This window comes from Euprymna scolopes, chromosome 35, assembly GCF_053919585.1.
Source record: "Euprymna scolopes isolate OS-2025 chromosome 35, ASM5391958v1, whole genome shotgun sequence".
NCBI lineage: Eukaryota > Metazoa > Mollusca > Cephalopoda > Sepiida > Sepiolidae > Euprymna > Euprymna scolopes.
In genome coordinates, this window is record NC_136516.1 from 76,795,209 (window position 1) to 76,817,512 (window position 22,304).

General features: G+C 34.5%; 1 protein-coding gene across 1 annotated transcript in view; it reads right to left on the minus strand.

Annotated features, from left to right (window-relative positions):
* The window catches only part of LOC145259956 (unconventional myosin-Ia-like), a 1,146,131-nt gene that overhangs the window by 483,029 nt on the left and 640,798 nt on the right, over nt 1-22,304 (minus strand). The window contains exon 3 of the mRNA XM_080117933.1: nt 13,972-14,087. Coding sequence (XP_079974059.1) covers nt 13,972-14,087 — 116 coding nt within the window. The remainder of the gene's footprint in view (nt 1-13,971; nt 14,088-22,304) is intronic.

Below are 22,304 nucleotides of genomic sequence, written 5' to 3' on the forward strand. Positions count from 1 at the left end.
ACTATTTTAATGGATTGTGCTCTAACTCGTAGCACTTGCGCCCCCCCCTCGACATAAATAATCCCTAACTAACCTGACAAGCAGCAAAATTACACTGTAGATATCTCTAGATATCGGAAAGCTTTCTACTTTAATAGTTTCTTCAATCGAACCACTAGACTGTTGAATTTCTGTTTAGGTCTCCTTTCTCCCTGACTGTACCGACATGCAAAAATTTAAATGTAGTATAAACACGTCTCGTTGCATAACTTCCTAGTCTCTAAACATTATCGATATAGATATTGTCCCAAACAGCAGCCCATTACGTTTAATACAATATTCCTGTCCTGGGAGTGAATAAGAGGTAAATAAAAAAAAAAATGAAACATTTCAGTGAATATCCTCTAGTTATGCTCAATTTTAATCCTAATATTGAATATTCTAATATTTTTCTAACTGCAGATATGTCAGAAGTAGTTGATTAAATACGTCTAATACTGGAATTGTGATTAAAATCAGACTTGTGATCTTTTAGGGTAAATCTAGGCATTTTTATCTATTTATAATAGAATATTGATAGATAGTTTCATGCTAGTAAGTTCGTTAAAAATGGATATTGCGTAAATCACTACATTTCATTAAGAGAGATTTAACAGTATATAGTTCACTAAAGAGTCTTTATTATCAAGGCTAAAAGCTACTCGATGATAAGGGTTAATAAGATTGATGGGTTTTCGATTGAATAACACCAAATATGAGACCCTTGAAAATAAATGCAATGAACAAAAATTGATTACTTATGGGGACGGTTTATGGCAAGTATTTGTCGACATTGGATTTGAAGACGACGATCCTGCTGCCTACAGTTGACAACCTGGTTGTGCCAAGTTGGAATCCAATTGATTCCACAAAAAAAGCACTCCCACTTAGGGGTGTTGCCAACCTTCACGTGATCCCTCTCGATCTTTTTTCTAGAAAGAATTCTAACTAGAAATATATCGGGGAAACGAATGCCAACAATAACCATTTGATTCATACGAAATGAACGATGCTCAACAACAACAGCAGCAATAAGAAACGAGAATTGGCTAGTCAGAATCGAAGTTTGATTTGTCAACTTAAATGTTATTTGGGTCTAACTTTGAAAATCCAACAGGATAACTTTATATGTTAAATAATAACGGCGTCTGTTTACTTTTGTCATTTATGATAATTTTTCGCTTATATTCTTAACCTTTTATGACCTGGTCGAACTAATTCGTTCAGTCATAAATAAATAAATAATAAATAAAAATAAATACATGAGTATAACAGCATATAAAACGTGGGAATTGATTCAAACACGCCTTGTACGTATTAGTTCAGTATCTGGGTAGATGCCAGATACATCCAGATTGCAACTGCCCATTGCTTACATTCAGTGTGCTGCCATCTGTCTCAGAGAGTGGAGAATTTAGTTTGTTGTCACGTTTTTCAAGCACTATGGATAATAATCAAGGCAAGTTTACGAAATGCAAAAATTCTCGATGGTAAACTTCATAATTTTTCCAGTTTGAAGACAAGCATAGTATCATTAACCTTTAAACTAATTAAAATTAAATTTCAAAGATCAAATGTTCATAAAAGGTTATGTAGCAAATGTGGAAAATTATTCAACAAAAAAACAAATTCAATTTAATTTATTTGGCAAAAAATAAAACAACCGCGACTTTAACGCCATGCAGGGAAAAGGTGCTAAAATTTACACAGAAGACAATATAGTAGCCCAGTATCTGTCAAAATTCAAACTTGAATTGTTGCGTTGTAGGCGCATTGATTATTTCTCTTGGAAGTCTATTCCAATGTACAGGAATTTTGATTAAGAAAGCAGCCCTCTTTCGGTTCTATCGAAATCGGCGGTGAAAGTTTCATGTAGTATCCGCATAGACTTCTTTCTAATGCAGGAGTGAATAAAAGGTTCTGAAGTATATCCCATTAACCATTAGAGAGGCTGTAGACCAAAATCAGATCACTATGTAATCGTTAATGCTCAAGAGAGAAAAAGTTAAGCTTTGGAGTCGGCTATTATAAGCAGATCCTATAGACCCTGCACCATTTTAGTAGCCAGTCTTCGAACTCTCTCTAAATGCTGTATATCTCGTATTAAATATGGAGAAGAGAATCTGGATACCATACTCTAACAGAGGTCTGAGGAGGGAGACATAAAGTTGAAACAATGTCAGTTTTTTTTTAAATGTGGAGAAAATCCAGTTCTCCCAAAAGTAGCACACCGGATTGGAAAAAGAATTGCCTCAGTCTTTAAGGATTTTTCTTTCACGCAGTACCGATTTTACTTTTTTAAATTTCAATATCAATATATTTGTAAAATAGTTTCATGTAGTATCCGCATAGACCTCTTTCTGGCGCAAGAGTGAATAAAAGATTCTGAGGTATATCATAATGCTTATTGATGAGATTGTACGCCGAAATAAGATCACCACGTAATCGCCGGTGTTCAAGGGGGAAAAAATTATGCTTTTTGAGTCGGCTTTCAAAGAGCAGATCTAATAGACTCTGCGCCATTCTGGTAGCCAAATAGTGCAGAATTCGATCGAGATGCTGGATTATACGTATTAGATATAACGAAGAGGCGTGGATGCCATATTCTAACAGTTGTCTGACTAAGAACATGAAAGAGTTTAAAACATCTTCAAATTGGTTTGTCAAAGAATTTCTATTTTCGCTTTCAGTATTTTATGAGTTGCAGATGGAGTTTTCAAATAAACTGTGGTGGCAATAATTAAAGAAGATGGTGGGACTACTTTTTGTAAGATCTTCGCTAAAGACGAAAATAGTCCCTTAAAACGTTCCTGCTGGGTTATTGCGATCAACGTTTTTTTTTTTTCTAAGTTTATGATAACATTTGAAATAAATCTTTCATATAAAATAACACTTTTTATTTGTCAGATTTGTATCTGGACATTCAAATACTAAATTTAGTTGAAATGATTGTGGGGTGGGGATAGAGAAGATGAGGGGGGGGGAGTATGAAGATTTAAAAAGAATAAAATTTATACAAAAATGATCGATTAGAAAATAAAACAAATAAAAACAAATAAAATGCGCAAACTGGGAGAGAATTGGTGGAATTCATAAAGTTTTCGAAATATTTTTAGCATTTCTTTTAAAAACGAAAAATCTCCGTAACACATAAAAACGAGAGAGAGAGAGAGAGAGAGAGAGAGAGAGAGAGAGAGAGAGAGAGAGAGAGAGAGAGAGAGAGAGAGAGTCAGACGAGCAAGCGAGATAGATAAAATGAAGAGAGTAGATAGATGGAAAAGTGGAAGAGGGTAGAAAAGAGTGACGAGAGAGATGAATATAGAGAGATGAGCGGAGGGAGAGAGAGAGAGAGAGAGAGAGAGAGAGAAAGAGAGAGAGAGAGAGAGATAGTAAAAAAGGGGGGAATGGTCGCAGATATAGTGACGACACTATAGTGTAATGAGAGAGACAGAAAAAGAGAGAGAGAGAGAGAAAGATAGACAGACAGACCAAGAAAATATGAAGGACAGAAAGAGGGGATGTAGAAAAAAAAAGTCGAGCAGAGCGAAAAGGGTCACGTGCCGTGAGAGTGACAGTAAGATGTAAGTAAAAATGAAAACGAGACCCTCCCTCCAAAATAATAATAAAAAAAAGAATATTCCATTTTTTTTATGCTGTCCTTGAACGTCTTCTGATCGTTTCCTGGAATTATTTGAATTTCGGATCTAATTTCTTAAGAACAGAAAATAATCTTGCCTGGTTGAATAATAATGTCAATAAAAAATCCACTTTGAAACGCAAAAAAAAAAAAAAAAAAAGAAAAAAGAAAGCGGGCATAATGTTAGGGAAGCAAAGGTGTTCTTCTTTGGGAATAATACGTCTCTCACACACACGCACATACATACATTTATACATATATATAGTAATAGCATAAATATATATTTTATGGCAATTAAGCTACACAGAGGCGTCCGTGTTTAATCTTTGCAGAATATTGCTGGGTTACGTGCTCGGCATGATGATTTTCTGCCGGGATAAAATGCAGATGCCACTGTGTAGCTTAATTACCATAAAATATTTTTCATTCTATTACATATTAAGCATTGTTAAAGTCAATACTGAAAATCTCTATACAATACATTATATCATCTTATATGTGTAAATACATAAAATAATGTACTATATGTATATCATATATCTATATATTAACAGGGATACCCGACGTTGCCCGGGATTGAACGATGATCAATGAATATTTCATACTATTCTATATTTTTATTGTCATCGAAATCCGTGAAATCACCCGAGAGGAAGCTTGCTTCATATGACTCCATGCGGTAACTTAGTCCTAAAATATATGTTATTCTACATTGTACTCTTATTTTACATAAACTTCTTTCCAGTAAAAAAAACAAAACAAAACAAAACAAAAAAAACAAAGAAATTTACGTGCGACGTTTGAACCTACAGACCACGCCATGCAAAAAAAAAAAAAAAGAAAAAAAAAACAAAATAAAAAACACGCAAATTTTCAAATCTTATAAAATTCTTAGAGGTTAATGAAAAAAAAAATTTACGTGCGGAGACCACGTAATAAAAGAAAGAAAGAAAGACAGAAAGAAGAACATGCTATCAACTTATCACCAATAGAATTTTCACGGCTCGTTTTACTATCATTGTTGCTAAGCGACGACATGGAAAAATAGCTTTACTGATGATATACAAATTAAAATAACGGTTTTGATTAGCGATTATCGGTAACTATCGGGGGTGTTCTGAGACAAAACTTAACTAAGATCACCTCCAGACTTATACAATAAAGCTAAGTAAATTTGAAAGAAAATCTGTTCAGCCTTTTCAAACGAACTCGAACACACAGAGATAAAGTTGCATTTATATAATTGTAGATAGATATATCCTTGCATATATATTATGTATAAATATTCTCTCGTTCTCTCTCTCTCTCTCTCTCTCTATATATATATATATATATATATATATATATATATATATATATATGTATATGATGGACTCTCTCGTCGATTTCGACGTATGAGCTTCCGCCAAAACAACTAAATTGCTCGGAAATCCACACAGATGATTTGTTTATAGTGGTGAAGGCTTTGTGTAGAACCATCCACACTTTCTGGTATGACTGCTAACCTTTGTCGGTGCAGATGACTGCCACAGGACAGAGTATACAGAAGGCCGCAGGTTTTTACATCAGAGTTTCCTTCTCCTAGATGCATGTCTTAACGAAGACTGTCAAGTGCACCTCTCTGTGAATTAATGCGCCTCAGATACCAACCTGGAAATTTCTACGACTCGGCGCGGTACATACAGCGCCCAGCCTTCCCAAATGGTCACCTATCTGGTACTGGCCAGAATCAACGTTGCTTAATTTCGGTGATCTGGCGAGAACCGGTCACCCCACCCCCTTATATATATATATATATATATATATATATGTAAGATTGTTGCTACTGCTACAGTTTCTTTTGAATTTAGGTTCAGGAGAATTCAAGTACTCATTGGTTGTCATTTAACCAAAAAGAAACGCGCGTGCGCGCGCGCACACACACACACACACACACACAAATAAAGGACACAGCAGTAGGTTTATATGCAATAACTGGAGAGAGGCGATGTCGTAAAGTATGCAGGGACGACATCATTTTGCTTTATGGCAACAGAGACGTACAACCTACAACAGATTCGAAAATCGACTCGAAACAATTCCGAAAAAAAAAAAAAATGTCGTTTTCACATTCAAATTATCCCCGACTGCATTCATCGATTGCATGGAGACAATTTATTCGGAACACAAATGAGTAGACACACGCATTCCTGCACACACACACACACGTGTATGTTTACGTGTTTGATACACACACGCACAAGCATATATATACATATATATACGGCATGATCACGTTGACAAACCATTTCGCAAGAACTACAAAGATCTAACGTCGCCATTTCCCCTAACAGAGATATACAAGCAACTGGAGGCCGCTTGTAAATTTGATATTCTCATGAAAGGAAGCCGATTCAACCCACCAAGAATATAAGGCAGTTCGGATTATATATATTCATGCATCCAGCAGACACGAGAGATAGCCCAGTGGAAGAGCTTTAAGTTTGTTACCATGGAGTCCCGATTTCGAATCTCGCTAAATTCAACCACTCTGATAAGTCAGACAACGAAACACGTGTCAGTGGGTATATATATATATATATATATATATATATATATATATATATATATATATATATATATATATATATATATATATATATAAATGATATTGTTTTGTTTTGGTTTTTGCGATATGTTTTGAATGAATTCAATTATTTACGAAAGTGAATTTTTACCTAAATGCGAGTTGGGAATAATTTTCCCTTTTAACCAATTTGGTACCCCCACATGGGGAGCGGTATATATATATTATTACATTTTATATATAAATGAGACATTTAAAAATTTTGAAGTGTCGGAAATAATAACAAAATTACTTTTATTTACCTTTTTTTTTTTTTTTTGTAAGTCCAATATTTCGCTAAAAATAGCATCATCAAGGTCCGTAACTTTTTTTTTCTTTTCTTCATTTTTGTGTTATGGAGGAGGTAATCCCTCGGAGTAGAAGAGAAATATACGGGCTGTTCCGGTGGTTTCACATGTGTTTTGCTCCAGCCTCGAGCGGGAAATTTAAAGTAAAAGATTGCCGCTTCTAAAAAGAAAACCCCTATTTTGAATAAAATTTAAATGAGACATTTGAAAACTTACAACAAAGTAAATAAAAATCATTTTATCATTATTTGCAATACTTCAAAGTTTTCAAATTTTATTCAAAATAAGTGTCTTCTGAAAGTGTGTAACCATCTTTTACTACACAAACACACACACACACACACATACATACATACGGAATAGATATATATATTAGTGATGAGGCGATTCCAATATTTTTCCGCGATTCCATACTTAATTCCTAATTCCGATCCTTTTAGAATCTCTAAAATTGTTTTTTCCCGATTATCGTAAAAACCCATGTTCAATGTAATTTTGCACTAACATTAAACATGATATGAGTAAAAAAAAAAGTAACAGAACGGATTTTCCGAGATAACTCCGGTTGTCCCCTCCCCAAGAGGTGCCTTTCGGGTTAAAATGACTAAAAGTGACACTTTTGAGCTTAAAAAAACAAAACAAAAAAAACTGATGCCTTGGATTTTTATAAAACTTTCTGAAAAGTTGTAAATAACTGATTTCTATATAATTGTGTTTGTCTATATTTTGCGATAACACTAAGCTGTGCCCAAAGGGATCGTTTAGGGCTTATAAAACACTCCATTTTTGGAACTATTTTACCATATTTGTCCAAAATTTTCTGTGTATGTCTATTTAGTAGTTTTGCATGGTGCTGAACTTAAATTTAAATATGTTAAGGCCTTGGGGCTTTGGAGGCTAAATTGGAGGGGGGAGCAAATGATGGACTCAGTCATTTCTTTTTTTTGATGATGCAGAACTCAAATTTCCATATGTTAAGGCTTAAAGCTGCACCGTTTGTTCATTTTCACCAGAATTTGATGTCCCCTGGGGACTTTTGCGGCTAAATGGAGGGAGGGGAGAGGACAAATGCTGAACTTAGTCATTTTCTTTACGCCTCGTTTACTGTGCACTCACGGGGGACCATGCATGCTTCACTTGTTCTTACAAGTTTCATTCTGAATTGTTTATTTCTGTTTAATACAGCACGTTTTATCAAATAAATATGGTCGAACGACTCGACCGAAATATCTTGGTTCAGTTTTAATGATGTGTTTCTGTCCTTATTTCTACTAGCATGTTGAACTGCTTATCCACTATTCCACGCACTTATTTTCGTTGTCTTGTTATGCTAGGAAATACTATATGTATCGATTTATACCACCTTCACTTTATCTTGAGAAAAAAAAGTTCAACCCACAGATTTAAATTGGTAAATGCAATCATCAATTCCTCATTGGAATCTAATTTGAATGGAGACGTTTAAAGAAATCTGCAAGAATTTACAAGAATATATATATATATATATATATATATATATATATATATATATATATAGAGAGAGAGAGAGAGAGAGATAGAGAGAGAAATTGAAAAGTGAAAGAGAGCTGAGTGGAGAGAGACGAGCACAGGAGGAAACAAGGATTAAAGAGATGGGGAATAGAGAGATAAGTAAAAGAGATGGCGTGCAAAAGGGAGACCGGAAGGTGTGAGAAAAGAGGAAAGAGAAAAAGAAAGAGCAAAGAAGCATAAGAGAGAAAGAAATTAAAAAGACAAAGAGAAAAGATATATTAAAGAAAAAGAGAGAGTAAAGATAAAATAAAAAGGAAAGGGAGAGAAAGAGAGTAAAAAGAAAGAGAGTAAAAAAAGGAAAGAGTAAAGAGAAGGAGAGAGTAAAGACAAAAGGAGAGTAGAGAGAAAGAGTAAAGAAAAAGAAAGAGGACAAAAGAAAAAGAGAAAAAAGTAAAAATAACGAGTAAAATAAAGAGAAAGAGAGAGAAAAAAAGAGTAAAAAAAAGAGAGTACACGCAAAGAGAGAATAAAAATAAAGAGAGTAAAAATAAAGAGAGAGAGAGAGTAAAGTGAAGAGAGGGTGTAAAATAAAGCGGGAGTAAAAATAAAGAGAGTACGAATAAAGAGAGAGTACGAATAAAGAGAGAGTACGAATAAAAAGAGAGTACGAATAAAGAGAGAGTAAGAATAAAGAGAGAGTAAGAATAAAGAGAGAGTAAGAATAAAGAGAGAGTAAGAATAAAGAGAGAGTAAGAATAAAGAGAGAGTAAGAATAAAGAGAGAGTAAGAATAAAGAGAACGAGTAAAGAGAGTACGAGTAAAGAGAGGGTACGAGTAAAGAGAGAGTACGAATAAAGAGAGAGTAAGAATAAAGAGAGTAAAAGAGAGTAAAAATAAAGAGAGAGTAAAGAGAAATAGAGTAAAAGGGAAAGAGTTTTAAGAGAATGAGTCCTTAGAGAAAGAGTAAAGAGAGTCAGAGAGTTTTGTAAAAGAGAACGAAAAAGTGGGAAGAAAGACGACCGAAATTTCTTACAATTTCTCGCATAGAAAACTAAAGGTATGAAAAAAAAAAAAAAAGCAACAAAAAAAAACAAAAACAAACTCATCAACATACCAGTAAAACTAAAATTTTAAGAAACCTCCCACTCAAAAAAAAAAAAAAAAAAAAAAAAAAAAAAAAAAAAAAGTGCACCACAAACATCTTACCTAAATGTCCAATCTATCAACACAAAGAAACACAAACCTATATTTCTATTCAAACACGATTTGAGACATCAAACCACGACCATTTTGCATTCCTCATTCGCCTGCGTTTGATTATAAACCAAATTAAATTCTATTATTGAATTGAAGGGTTGATTTAATATTTATCTTTTTTTTTTGTTTATTTCAAATCTAAAAACGGACATATTTTTCGGTTTTGATGCAACCATACAACTCTATAAAACGTTCCGTCCGTCGGTCATCTGTAACGATTAAGTTAAATTATATTTTCGTTATTCTATTGCGATTAAGTTTTAAACAGCATTTTCTTTAAGCTGTTAGGATTAAGTTTCAAATAGCATTTTTGTTAATTTGGTTGAAATATCATTTTCGTTAGTTTGTTACGATTAAGTTTGAAATATCATTTTCGTTAGTTTGTTACAAGTTTGAAATAGTATTTTCGTTTAATTCCTTACGATTAAGGTTGAAATAGGATTCTTGTTAGTTTATTAATAGTTGAAAATAACATATTGGTTTCATTTGTTACGAATAAGTTTGAAATATCATTTTCGGTAGTTTATTAATAGTTTGAAATAGCATTTTCGGTAGTTTGTTACATGTTTTAAATAATTTGTTTGTAACAGTTTGTTACAAGTTCGTAGTAGCATTTTCGTTAGTCTGTTACAAGTTTTAAATAACATTTTCGTTAGTTTGTTACAGGTTTTAAATAACATTTTCGTTAGTTTGTTACAGGTTTGTAATATCATTTTCGTTTGTTTGTTACAGGTTTGTAATATCATTTTCGTTAGTTTGTTACAGGTTTGTAATAGCATTTTCGTTAGTTTGTTACAGGTTTGTAATAGCATTTTCGTTAGTTTGTTACAGGTTTGTAATATCATTTTCGTTTGTTTGTTACAGGTTTTAAATAGCATTTTCGTTAGTTTGTTACAGGTTTGTAATAGCATTTTCGTTAGTTTGTTACAGGTTTTAAATAGCATTTTCGTTAGTTTGTTACAGGTTTTAAATAGACTTTCGTTTGTTTGTTTGTTACAGGTTTGTAATAGCATTTTCATTAGTCTGTTAAAAGTATGAAATAAAATTTTCGTTACAGATTTGTAATAGCATTTCCGTTAGTCTGGTTCAAGCTTGAAATATCATTTTCGTTCGTTTGTTAAAAGTTTGAAATATCATTTTCGTTAGTTTATTAATAGTTTGAAATAAGATTGGTTTCATCTGTTATGATTAAGTTTTAAATAGCATTTTCGTTAGTTCGTTACTCGTTTTAAATAACATATTGGTTTAATCTGTAATGATTAATTTAGAAATACCATTATCATTGAAACAACCAACGGATGGAATAGACACTAACCCTATAACTTTAATTTATACAGCTTAATAATTAATCCGTCATTGTTTACTTAATATTAGTTAATATATTTTGCATTATTTTGTAGATAGAATGTGTTTCATGCAAAGATCACAAGAGGTCAATGCGTTGAGCTTAGTGTGAGAAAGGGAGTTTGTAATAATTAGGCAGATGCCATCTTAGACTGTCCCTCATAATTTTGAAATAGCATTTTCATCGGTTACTAAGAAGTAATCCGCCCCCGTTTTGTCTCTACTAGATAAGGTATGTCTATGTTAGGTCATAGATGATCAACAATGCTTCCAAATACGAAATACCTTTATATCTCTAAATACAGTTTTAACACGCTAACTATTAATATTTACAAGTTAGAAAACTATATTTTATTTTATTTATTAATTTGGATTTAAAAAAAGATGAATGTGATTTTGTATGTATTTATAAAAGCTCTCCTACTCTCTATTTCAGATTGTATTTCTCCTCACACCACACCTCATTTTTTTGCAACCCCGTCTTTGTATTATTATAGGTCTGAATATTCTCTGTTTCAGTTTGTAATTCTCCTCGCTCCACAACTCTTTTTTGCAATTCTCTCTTTGTCATACATGTCTGAATAATAAGAAAATCTGAATTTTTTAACAAAAACTTTGAAATAACTTTTTTAGATTAATTTTTTAAAAACTTCTTTCAGAATAGAAAATCTTTACAATTTAATAAGGAACATATTTCATATAGGTTTCATCAAAAACATTCAGTAGATAACGAAAAAAATAGAGATGAAAATTTCAAAAGGAGTGTATAACTGGTTACGCTCAATAGTAGTCCTCGCTAGCAAAAGATTTTGTTATTGTTATTCTATTATTATTATTATTATTATTATTATTATTATTTAAAACATTTTGTGTCCTGTGCTTTCGCGCGAGGACTAATTATTACTAGCCGACATATCCGAGGACATGCTCATGATACAAAGATATATTTATATCCTTTAATAAGCGCAAGAGAAGAGTATTCACCTTAATAACTTTGGTAAATAATGGTGGGTACATTTGCTAGTATACATGTTAACTAAATATATTTGCTCAGATTGATCTTGCATTATGTTACAATCAGGACGCGTTCTAGACAAAAATACAGAGAGGTGATAGAGTTGACTCTACCTAAAAATAAGCTGAGGTTTGTGAGAAAGGAAGTTCGAAATAATTAGACGGATATGACGGAAGACTATCCTGTTTTAACAAACCGAGTGCTAATCTTGATTTTTAATAGCTGAAGTACCGCTCATGGGAGAAATTCATAAGAAGGGCACACCTTTAAACCTCTAAGGGAATACGCAAATAAGATTTTCTAATCAGAGCCTCTATAATTTCTCACCCTGATTTGTTCATGTAACACTTTTTTTGTCTTCTGCGTCAAATAAAGAAAATCCATCCAAAGCCTTGAGCTAATGAAGTGAATAAGCCACCCATAACTTTGTAGATGCTTTTGTAGCGAGGAGTTCTTTTTTCGGGGTGAGGGTGCTGGCTATAAGCCCAACCTCCCCAGAAGGTACATACAATGCCTAGCCTTCCAAAATGGTCACCCATCTGGTATTGGCTAGGCTCAACGTTGCTTAACTTCGGTGATGTGGCGAGAACCGGTGTGTCAACGTGATTGTGCCGTATAAATAGAAAAAATTCAGATTAGTTATTTTCCAGTTCAAATCTTCCAACAACAACTGTCGATATACGGCGTTTCTTGTTTTACTAAACAGAAATGTTATCGTCTTCTTATAAATGAATATCAATAGCTGTTGCATTAAATGTAAAAAAAAAAAAAAAAAAAAAAAAAAAAAAAATCCAATGTTGAACTTTAATGGGTGAAAATATTGTAATTAGTTTTCAAAATGTATGTACTTTAACACGGGAATTCAATGGCGCATATTTTAAGGTCCATCTCGTAAAATGTATGAATTTTGACATGGAAATTTAATGGTGCATATTTTAGTGCAACTTTACAATAGTGTGTCTTTGAAAAAAATGCATTTCCGAGAAAAAACATTACGTACTTACGTGTCATGGCGAAATTAGTATAAATTACAAAAATTACGAAAAAGAAACCAATAAAAAAATAACTAAAGTAAAAACAATTTTTAAGTCGCGATTTTTCACTGCGAATTAATCCTTTAGAATATCGAAAACAGGGGGAGATAACTACATTCTATCGTTTAAGTTGCTTGCGCAGAATTCAATGACACTACCTTTCAGATTTCAACCTTTCAATTTGACACACAGGTTCTCGTCAGATCACCAAAGTTTAAGCAACGTTGAACCTGGCCAATACCAGATGGGTGAACACTTGGGAAGGCAAGGTGTTGTATGTACCGCGCGGTAAAAATACCAGGTTGAGAAACTGGTGTGGTTTATCCTTTTCTCGAGGGTAGATAGAACTCTATTAAACCATGGTAGGCACCCCATCTAGTGATGGCGTCACGATATAAAATACCCTTTGATAACCCTGACGAAGCATCAAGTATTCAGCTACCGACAAGATTTGAATTACACAACAAACTCGTGTAGTGAGTTTAATCTCGTCTGCGGCCGCGCTGAATGGATGAACCGTTCAGATGGGCCATCTTGCTTTTTCTCAATCTATTGCACGCTTTTTTTTTTCGAAAATCAGCACAGCACATCATCTACTTCACCATTTTTTCGTAATTCTTGGGATTTATACTAATTTCGACATGACACTTAAGTATGTATTAAGGTTTTTCTCTGGAATGTCTTTGTTCGCAAATACACAACTGAGTTGGACGACACACTATAGTCAAGTTACACCCAAATTTTAATGGTTTCATTATCAAAATGTATGAACTTTTGATATGAAAATTTAATAAGGTTGACTTTCCCCTGCATTTACAGTTTCAACAAGAAAATAACCGAATACTTCCTGAACAAATCTTTCACACTCAACACGTCTGAAAACGTGTTTCAACAAACTATGCGTATATGTATTCCCAGAGATGTGGCAAATATTTTCACTCTCTATCCATTTACTACTCTTACACAACTCATCGCACCGGGTTGATCCCTTCATAGGTTTAATTATTATGAAGGCATCGTTTATTATTTCGTTTAAAAGAAAGGCAAGACGATAGCAATCAAGACAGAATGAGATTCTCAGCAGAAGACGTTATGCTTTTTTAAAATTTCCTTTTTAAGACTGTTCTTTAATTTGATGCAAAGGATTGTAGACATTCCTGTAGAAAATGTTGCAGATTCAATGAATATATACAAATAGATTCCTCTAAGATGAGGACGCGAATTAAGAATGGAATATATTTCTTTTTTTAATGTTTACTTACATATGTGGGGGCAGCTCATATATATTCCGACATCGATATTCCTCGACGACATTATGCGAATAGAGTGGAAGCTTTCTGTAAGGATTTACAGAGACAACCACATTTCCAATGTACGTCTGAAAAAAAGAAAAAACATTTTGGGGTAATCTTGACAAATCGTGGTTTCTGGTAGAAAATATTCTTTATACAAAAATTATTTGAAAGGAAAATAAAAAAAGAACAAACAAGAACAAACAAGAACAAACAAGAACAAAAAAAAACAAGACATATTGCTACTGAAGCATGAGGAGCTACTGATATAGGAGCCAGATTTATAGGCGGGCAATCTAATGGGGGAGTTGGGCTGTAAGATTTATTTATTTTAATGTAACTCGCTCTAGAATCGACATAAAGTCACTTGATGTAATCCGGTAATAATATATTCCATGTATAGGAAGTTATTTGGAAAGAAACTTTGTTTATGGAAATTGTTTGATATAGGACACACAGAGGAAAAAAGGGAACGTTTTTGTAAAAGTGCTAGAGAGGTGGTTTCATGCTGTCAAAGTCTCCAAGAGAATTGTTTCAACATTAAATGACCCACAAGAGTGTTAATATGTCGTAAACCCCCCCCCCCACACAAAAAATCAAATCTTAATGATATTTAATATTGTGAGGATTTTTCATCGGCAAAAGAAAATCCAATTCTCGCGCGTGAGAAAGTAGCAATAATCATTGAAGATAAACTCTGGAATGTAAATTGGGAGCGACAGCTTTTGAAGAGAAGGAAAAACAGCCGTGTATATTATTTTAAAATTTTACTTGTGCAAGTACTTAAGAACCAGACATTTTAGCACGTTATAAAACAGGCAAAAGTTATAGCCTGTTGACTTATGAGTGCTTTAGTCTAAATTGATGGTTGAATATGGTTAAATTTGTGTTCATTTTTAGTGGTTAGGGATTTTCATCCTCGGATCCCAAATCAACGAGATTCGAGCATTCCTGTAATGACCTGGTCCCTATTGATTGTGGTGTGATGCTAATTTTGTGCAGTTTTAGGAGGTCCACCTTCCTAGGCTTTGCCTTCTCTCTTTGAGAAAGGGTTAGTTTATTGCTAATCGCCTGAGGCACCCTTACCACAGAATACCCACGGAGCTGCCTGGGCACTTTTTGCAAGTCAGGGTATCTGCCCTCGAGTGCACTGATTTTACAATCCCACTTTTCGATCTTGGTGTCACAGTTCTTGCAGTGGGAGAGAACTAAATACCTTAAATACTAATCCTATTAATCACCAACTGTGCATCGAATGGATACCATAATACTCAGTTCGCTGCACCATATCAAAGATCCAAACAACATTTCAGACAGATCGGCCAGTAGTTTCCGAGAAAAAAGTGGAACAGACAGACTGACAGACTAAGAGAAATATGATATAGTTGATCTCTGTCTCTACTATTATATAAAAGGACCCTTGTCTGTGAGTGAGTTCCCATGGACTCGAAAACAGCTGAACCGATTCTTATGAAATTTCACATTAAGGTACTTTATCTGCCTGGCAGTGTTCTTAGATAGGTCTTGTATCTGGGTATCTTTCATAAGTATCGATAATCAAAATAATCCGATTAAAGGAGGAACAGACGATTTTGATCAACGTTAACATCTTACACAGCTTAACATCAAAAGTGCATTTGAGATGTTTATTGGCACACAAGGCCCGACATATAAAATCAACAGTAGATTCTTTGATATGACAGAGACGCTTCCCAAATGAATGTTTCTGTTTTAGAACACAATCGGACCATGATACTTAACTTTTGCATTTTAAACTTTAATTCAAGCCATTACATATAAACAAAATAACTTTATAAAATCAACAATAGGTTCTCTACAATGTAATGCATTGTGGGCTAACTCATTGCAGGGAGGCGCGTGACCCCCCCCCTCCTCCCAGAGCACTGCGATGGTTCCTCTTGGTACACTGTTGGGGGTGAGTTTATAACTAGAACAGGCAATCAATTGATTTGATTGAAAAATGGGCGATTTCACCAATTTCGATGACAATAAAAGTATGGGAGTGTGAAACAGTCGTTGATCATCAATCCCGAGCAACGTCGGGTCTCCCTGCTAGTATACGATAGAAACTGGCGAAACAAGTTTTGAAAATAAGTGCCTTCATGACAACTTATTTAAGGAAAATCGTTTCGGTAACTGTTTGCATGCCTGACTTACACAATTCTGACCCTTTTTTGTCATTAATCCTCATCTCCCAAATACTGAAAGACTAAAATTCCTATTTCAGTAATATTTAAAGGCCACGACCAGAAAAATACGTGAGAAAAAAAAATCAGCACAGACATTAAAAATAGTTTTGTTTTTGTTAAATATTGTATATTATGGAAATCGCCTGGGACAAGGCATGAAGCTAACAAGAACAAAAACTGATTATTACAAAGACAGGAGATGCTTATTGACCGCGTGTTTTCAAATTCCGTGATTTACAAACATTTGCCGACACTGAATGACAAATGACCAAAAGCCGATTGGTGATTTCGGAAAGACACTAGAAGAAATAAGTTGGTTGGTTGGTTGGTTGTTTTTGTTTTGCGGCATATCAACCCATATCAGGTTATTTAATGCCGAATCCAAAGATTCGGAAGAATCTTTTTTTAAATAGAATATACTTGTTGTTTTCAAGTCGGTTTCTATTTAACCCATAGTTGGGACCCTAACAGGTACTACCACTCCGGGTCAGAGTGGACCTGGGAGCAATGGCAATTAAAGGATGGCTCCACACTCCCCAAAGCCCGCAAGCTGGGGCCTCACCACCGGATATAGTTTAAGGTCATATCCAGGGCCCAGAAGAAATAAGAAAAGAATTAAAACACAAATTCTAAGAATGGGTTCTTTCTTTGCAGGACATAATTGCCAAGGGAGATAATAATCTTTATTAACAGATAAACCATTGTTTTATTTAATATCATTTGATTCTGTCATGCATCAGATTTGCAAACAGAAATCAAAAACCTGAGTTTGAATCGCTTTTTTATTTGTATACAATCACTAATAATAAATTAATCATTAACATTATTTATTGAAATCGCTCGAGACAAGGCATGAAGTCACTTGATGCAAGAAGCTAACAAGAACGAACGCTTATTATTGCAAAGACAGGAGATGTCTATTGACCTTAGTTTTGAAAAAAAGAACATAACTGTAGGTAGAAGGAAAACAGTGAGCAGGAAGAAAATTCCACAACCTTGCAGTCCTTTGAAAGAAGCTACTGGAATAGGAACTGTATTACAATGAATTATTAAAACTAGTGAACCGATGGAGACCTTTTGACCAACGAGTCAAACGAGCTGAAACAAAGAAAGCAGGTTATAGATCAAGCAATTCTGGGGAACATATGCCATAATTTGTAGAAAAGACTGAGACTAGCAACATTATGTTTGTGAGAGAGAGAGAGAGAGAGGTTGCAGCAAAAATGAAAGTGTGGGAGCCAATCAGATTAAAAATACGTTTCTGCAATTTGTCAAGAATCCTCAAATGAGACACGGATTCACCAGCCCAAAGATGACAATAGTACTCCATACGTGGCCTGATAGTAAATTTGTAGAGATATAGCCTATTATTAATCTATACAGGGTGGGGCAGAGCAACTTGCTTATTCGGAATATGAATTAAAACACAAGTAATGCAGGTATACATGTAATTCTTTGAACTGCAACTAGTACAACATTTACATTTTATATTTTTAACAGTTTTAAAGATGATATCAGTAAGATGGCGTCCATTCTTCTCTATACACTAAGTTAATGGAACTCTGAAGTTTCGGTCAACTCTTTCCAGCATATCGATGGGTATGTTCGTGACAGCTTGATGAATGTTGTTTTTTAGGTGAGTCAAGGTGCTAGGACAATCATTGTAAATAATTGATTTCAGATATCCCCATAAAAAATAGTCATATGGCGATAAATCAGGGATCTGTACTGGCCAATGCAGATCGACCCGTCCTGCTGGAACCACACATTTTCTACACCCAAACTAAGCCCCACCCTCTCAAATAAGTTCATCCCTACCATGCTTGGAGCAACCATCACTTTAGGGCGCCAAATGTAAATAAGCAAGTTGCTCTACCCCACCCTGTATTATTAACAAATGATATTAAATAAGGAATCATTTCAAGTTAAAATTCGAGCTTCTTTTTCGGATGAACACGACATCAGGTTAAATTCGGTTGCCATTTTGTTTTAATTTAGCTTATTCACATAATGTTGACATGTTTCGAGCATGCGTTCCTAAAGTTAATATTCTTGTGATGCAGAGCCAGCCCTCTTTTTTCTTAGTAGGAAAAGAAGCATGTTCTCAACACCCGAAGAAGGTCGCAGGTTGCAGCGACCGAAACGTTGTGCTAATAACAGCCAAGATGAGAATAATAGTCCGATTAATCAACATAACACAAACATTCACAGCTCATCTCAAAAATCCAAAACTGCATTAATATTTTAAATACTAAATGGACTTTAACTTGGAATTATTCCTCATTTAATAATATAAAAAAAGAAAAGAAAAAAACATAAAAACATTTTTAATAACTTTACAGAATTTTTACGAATTCTTCTTTGATTACGACTTTTAAACATTACCCATATTATGACTTGAACAGTCAGATGAGTACAAATATTTTGGGCTTTTTGGGTGATTGAAAGGAAAAGAACTAAAAATGTTAGAGACCGACTTGAAGATCAGCGGCCAGAGCACCTTACTGATATGTATGGATGCAGATTAAAAAAAAATGTCTCTTTCGATTAATTCTCACTGTCTTGGCTTCTGATAAAAATTATCTCTATATAAAGAAACATTTGTGAGAAAGAAAAAACGAAATAAAAATGTAATAAGGGAAACATCATTGATAAAAAGAATTCTAAAGAATTTTTTATTTCCGTCTTTTTTATTCACTGGCAAGACCAAAACTGTAGAACATTGCATTTTCCATTTGTTGAACTTTCTTATGACTGTCTGTCCCCTCAAGTGATTCCATTGTACCAGGAGAATTCTACTCGAACATTCGACATGGCCTCCATAGATAAAGATTACCAAATGTATTTCGGGTTGATGAAAAACTTACTCTTATTCTTTACCAGAACAGACTCGAAGATATATTTGGGAGTTGATTTAACCCGTCCTGTTTTCGAACTCATATTTTTAACTAAATTTGAAAACTTTAAAAATGTTTTCAATTGGTAGAAATTCCATAGGGTTGAGGAATTTTTGGATACAGTTGAAAAAAAAACTATATATATATATATATACATATATATATATATATTCAACTGTATTCAAAAATTCCTTTTTTAAATCATCGACATACAGTTCTGTTTCGTTGTATCACAACTCATAAGTACCACTAGGCTAGCACCTCTCCCAAGCCGAGGATTGAACCTAGAACCATCGCGTTGATAGTCAGCAGTTCTACCGACCGACCCACGGGAGCGGTGCCCGCAAATAACCTCGCCGAATGTTTATTTAAAACAAACATTCGTCCACCACTTTTATAGTGCTCAGGCCACTTATTTATAAACAAACAGCGAGCCCAAGACACGTATATATACTCGTTATACACCTCTCCCCCCGATATACAACAGGTGGAAGTCTTGATTTTCGACTTCTGCTTTTAGGCTCCCTCCTTTTAGAACGTCCTCCCACTCACCCCACCCTTCGCTATCTAACACTTGATTGTTCAGTGGTTGTCTTCTTTGTCCATTTAAGGCCATGCTTATTGGACAAAGGATAACTCGATCACTGCTTCCTTAGGCATCGACTGAGCCAGCCTGTATGAACTAAAACACATGTTGCACTAATCCCTTTTTCTTTTACCTTGCCGAATATCAGCTGACTGCATTGCGGCATAAGTTCACAAAAGAGTCACAGGCAGAACCCCCCCTTTTTTTCCTCCTTTCCTTGTTTACATACAATATTGGACAAGGTTTGGCTACATTATGATAAATCCCACAGAAAGCCGTCGCAGGCAGCCATTCATCTTTTTCCAGTTTCGTCTTTGTGGTTGACGTCAGCCTAATTGCATTATGCCAAAAGTCCACATAAGGTATTTTGCAGACAAAAACCATTTCTTCTATGACGAAAAGAACCAGAATCGACGAACTGAAGCATGCAATCAGTTAAGCAATCTTCCTTAAATAACTTCTCCCGAAGGCACTTATTTACAAAACTTGTCCTTATTATTAGTTATTTTATTTTCTTTACAAAGGAGTCAGCACTTATCAAGGTCTGAAGGCCACTCGGGGATAAAGGTCAATGAGTGTACGGTGGTCAGTGAGACAACACTGATCGGTAATAGTGGAAATTGGATAGACTTTGTTTACATTGGACTTGAAGATGACTATATTGTAGTCAGCTAGAAGGCAGGCCTGCAATGCAGAGTTTCACAGGCAGCGAGTTCTAGGAAATGAACCTTGTTTATGGAATTTGAATTTAGATTTAGACACAGATATAGAGTGGGGGGGAATTGTTGATAGTGGTTGTAGCTAGACGAGAGTTTGTTGTGAATGTTTTACAGGTGGGGGCATAGACTGAAGCTCAGTTGAGCACTTTCCATGAAAATAATGATAGAGCAGAGATAGTCTCTTGTACGAGAAAGAGGTTGTAAGGAGGAGTGTCATGAACTCACGTTTGACCACTTGCAATTGCATGATGGTTACACTTATTTATTTTTTTAGACAAATCTCGTGCACGAGATTTTATTGGAGACTTGTTTTTCATGCCAAACTCAAAGTAGGTGAAATACCAGTTCCTGTAAAGATTTCACCACGGCCAAACGTGCCGACCTGTAGTGGAGTATATCTGATTATTAGGGATTGTTTTTTCCTGCTTAATTCAGAAAGGCATTAAGGAACTCGATGCCTTTGCAGTTATTCCCTAAAATGGGATCTTGTATTTTGGAAACATTTTGACTTTATTGTTCTTTCAATATTATCGTGATAATTAAACTGTGATTCTTAAAGTTTTTGAATTCCATTCCTTCCTCTGTCTAGAAGGATTGTTCTTTCTCCCTCGTTAGAGAACATTATTCAATGATGCTCTAATAACCCCGCCAAGGATATGATTGAGCATTTGAACTTCCTGCAAAAGGAATTGATATCAATAATCTTTATCTCGCCGATGTTGAAGGGAACTAAAAAAAAACACCTAACAGATCTGAAAGATGGAACTTGAACTTGCCAAAAGGTTTTGCAAACACAGTTCCTGAAAGTTACAACTTTAATGTAAATGTTTGCGAATTTTTGAGCCTTCATTATCTTTTTAAGTAGAGGGGACTGAATCTCTGGAGAAGAAAACGACTACTAGGTTTTGAAGCCGGTTTGGAATCCTTTCAAGACAGGAAAGGGTACTCTAAGCAGCTCCTCCCCAGATGTGGCAACAATACTTAATTTTAGGATGCATTTGGGTATTATGCTAGTAGAGGATTGCATTGAGAGCAAGATACCTTCTGTAGTTGTATTACTGCATACTTCGGCTTGCTACTATTTATTTCAAAGTATTACTGCATTTACTACATATCTAAACTTATTGCGTCACCAGACAGACATGTATATACTCAAATATATCATACACAGCCATATATAGTTTATATCTATATTTAAATCAACCAATAAATGGTTGGCTTCAGAGTTCTACAACCGTTCTCGAATTCAATACAATTTGACTGAAGCAAACCAAAACCAATTCTAAAGTCTGAATACTAAAAATCCACAACAGAAAAAAATATATTATGTTACGTTTTTAATCAATCAAGTTTTCTTCCTTGTCAAATTATTTGATTTTTTTTACTGCCATTTCGACCAATTTATTCTAAGAAGTGGAAAGTGCCTTATTTCTTTAATTTCCCCAGGGGACAATACTACAGTTAGCTGGTTGTATGGTTTTATTGCATCTCAACGCACGTTACACCATTTGATGCCAAAACTACACGATTTTGTATACAAATCCCTGAATTATCCTTGAACTCAATTGACAACAAAACCTCGTCTAACTACAATCGCTGTCAATAAATTCCCTTTTCTCCTTCAAAGTACTTAAAACTAAGCAGATTTTCGTTGCTTTTAATTGTCCTTCTGTGAAACATGGTGATGTGAGGCTGCTTCCTGACTGACTATAAAATTTCCGTTTTCAAGTCCAATATAAACAAATTGTTGTTGAGGCGTCCTCTTATATAATAAATTTCTCTACCAGTTACAACGTTGGCCTTTTTGGTCAAGATCAAAGTGTAGTATCTGTTCTTCAGATGCTGCACTTCCATTTCTTGTTCTCTTTCGGTGGAGGATCAGTCCTTCACG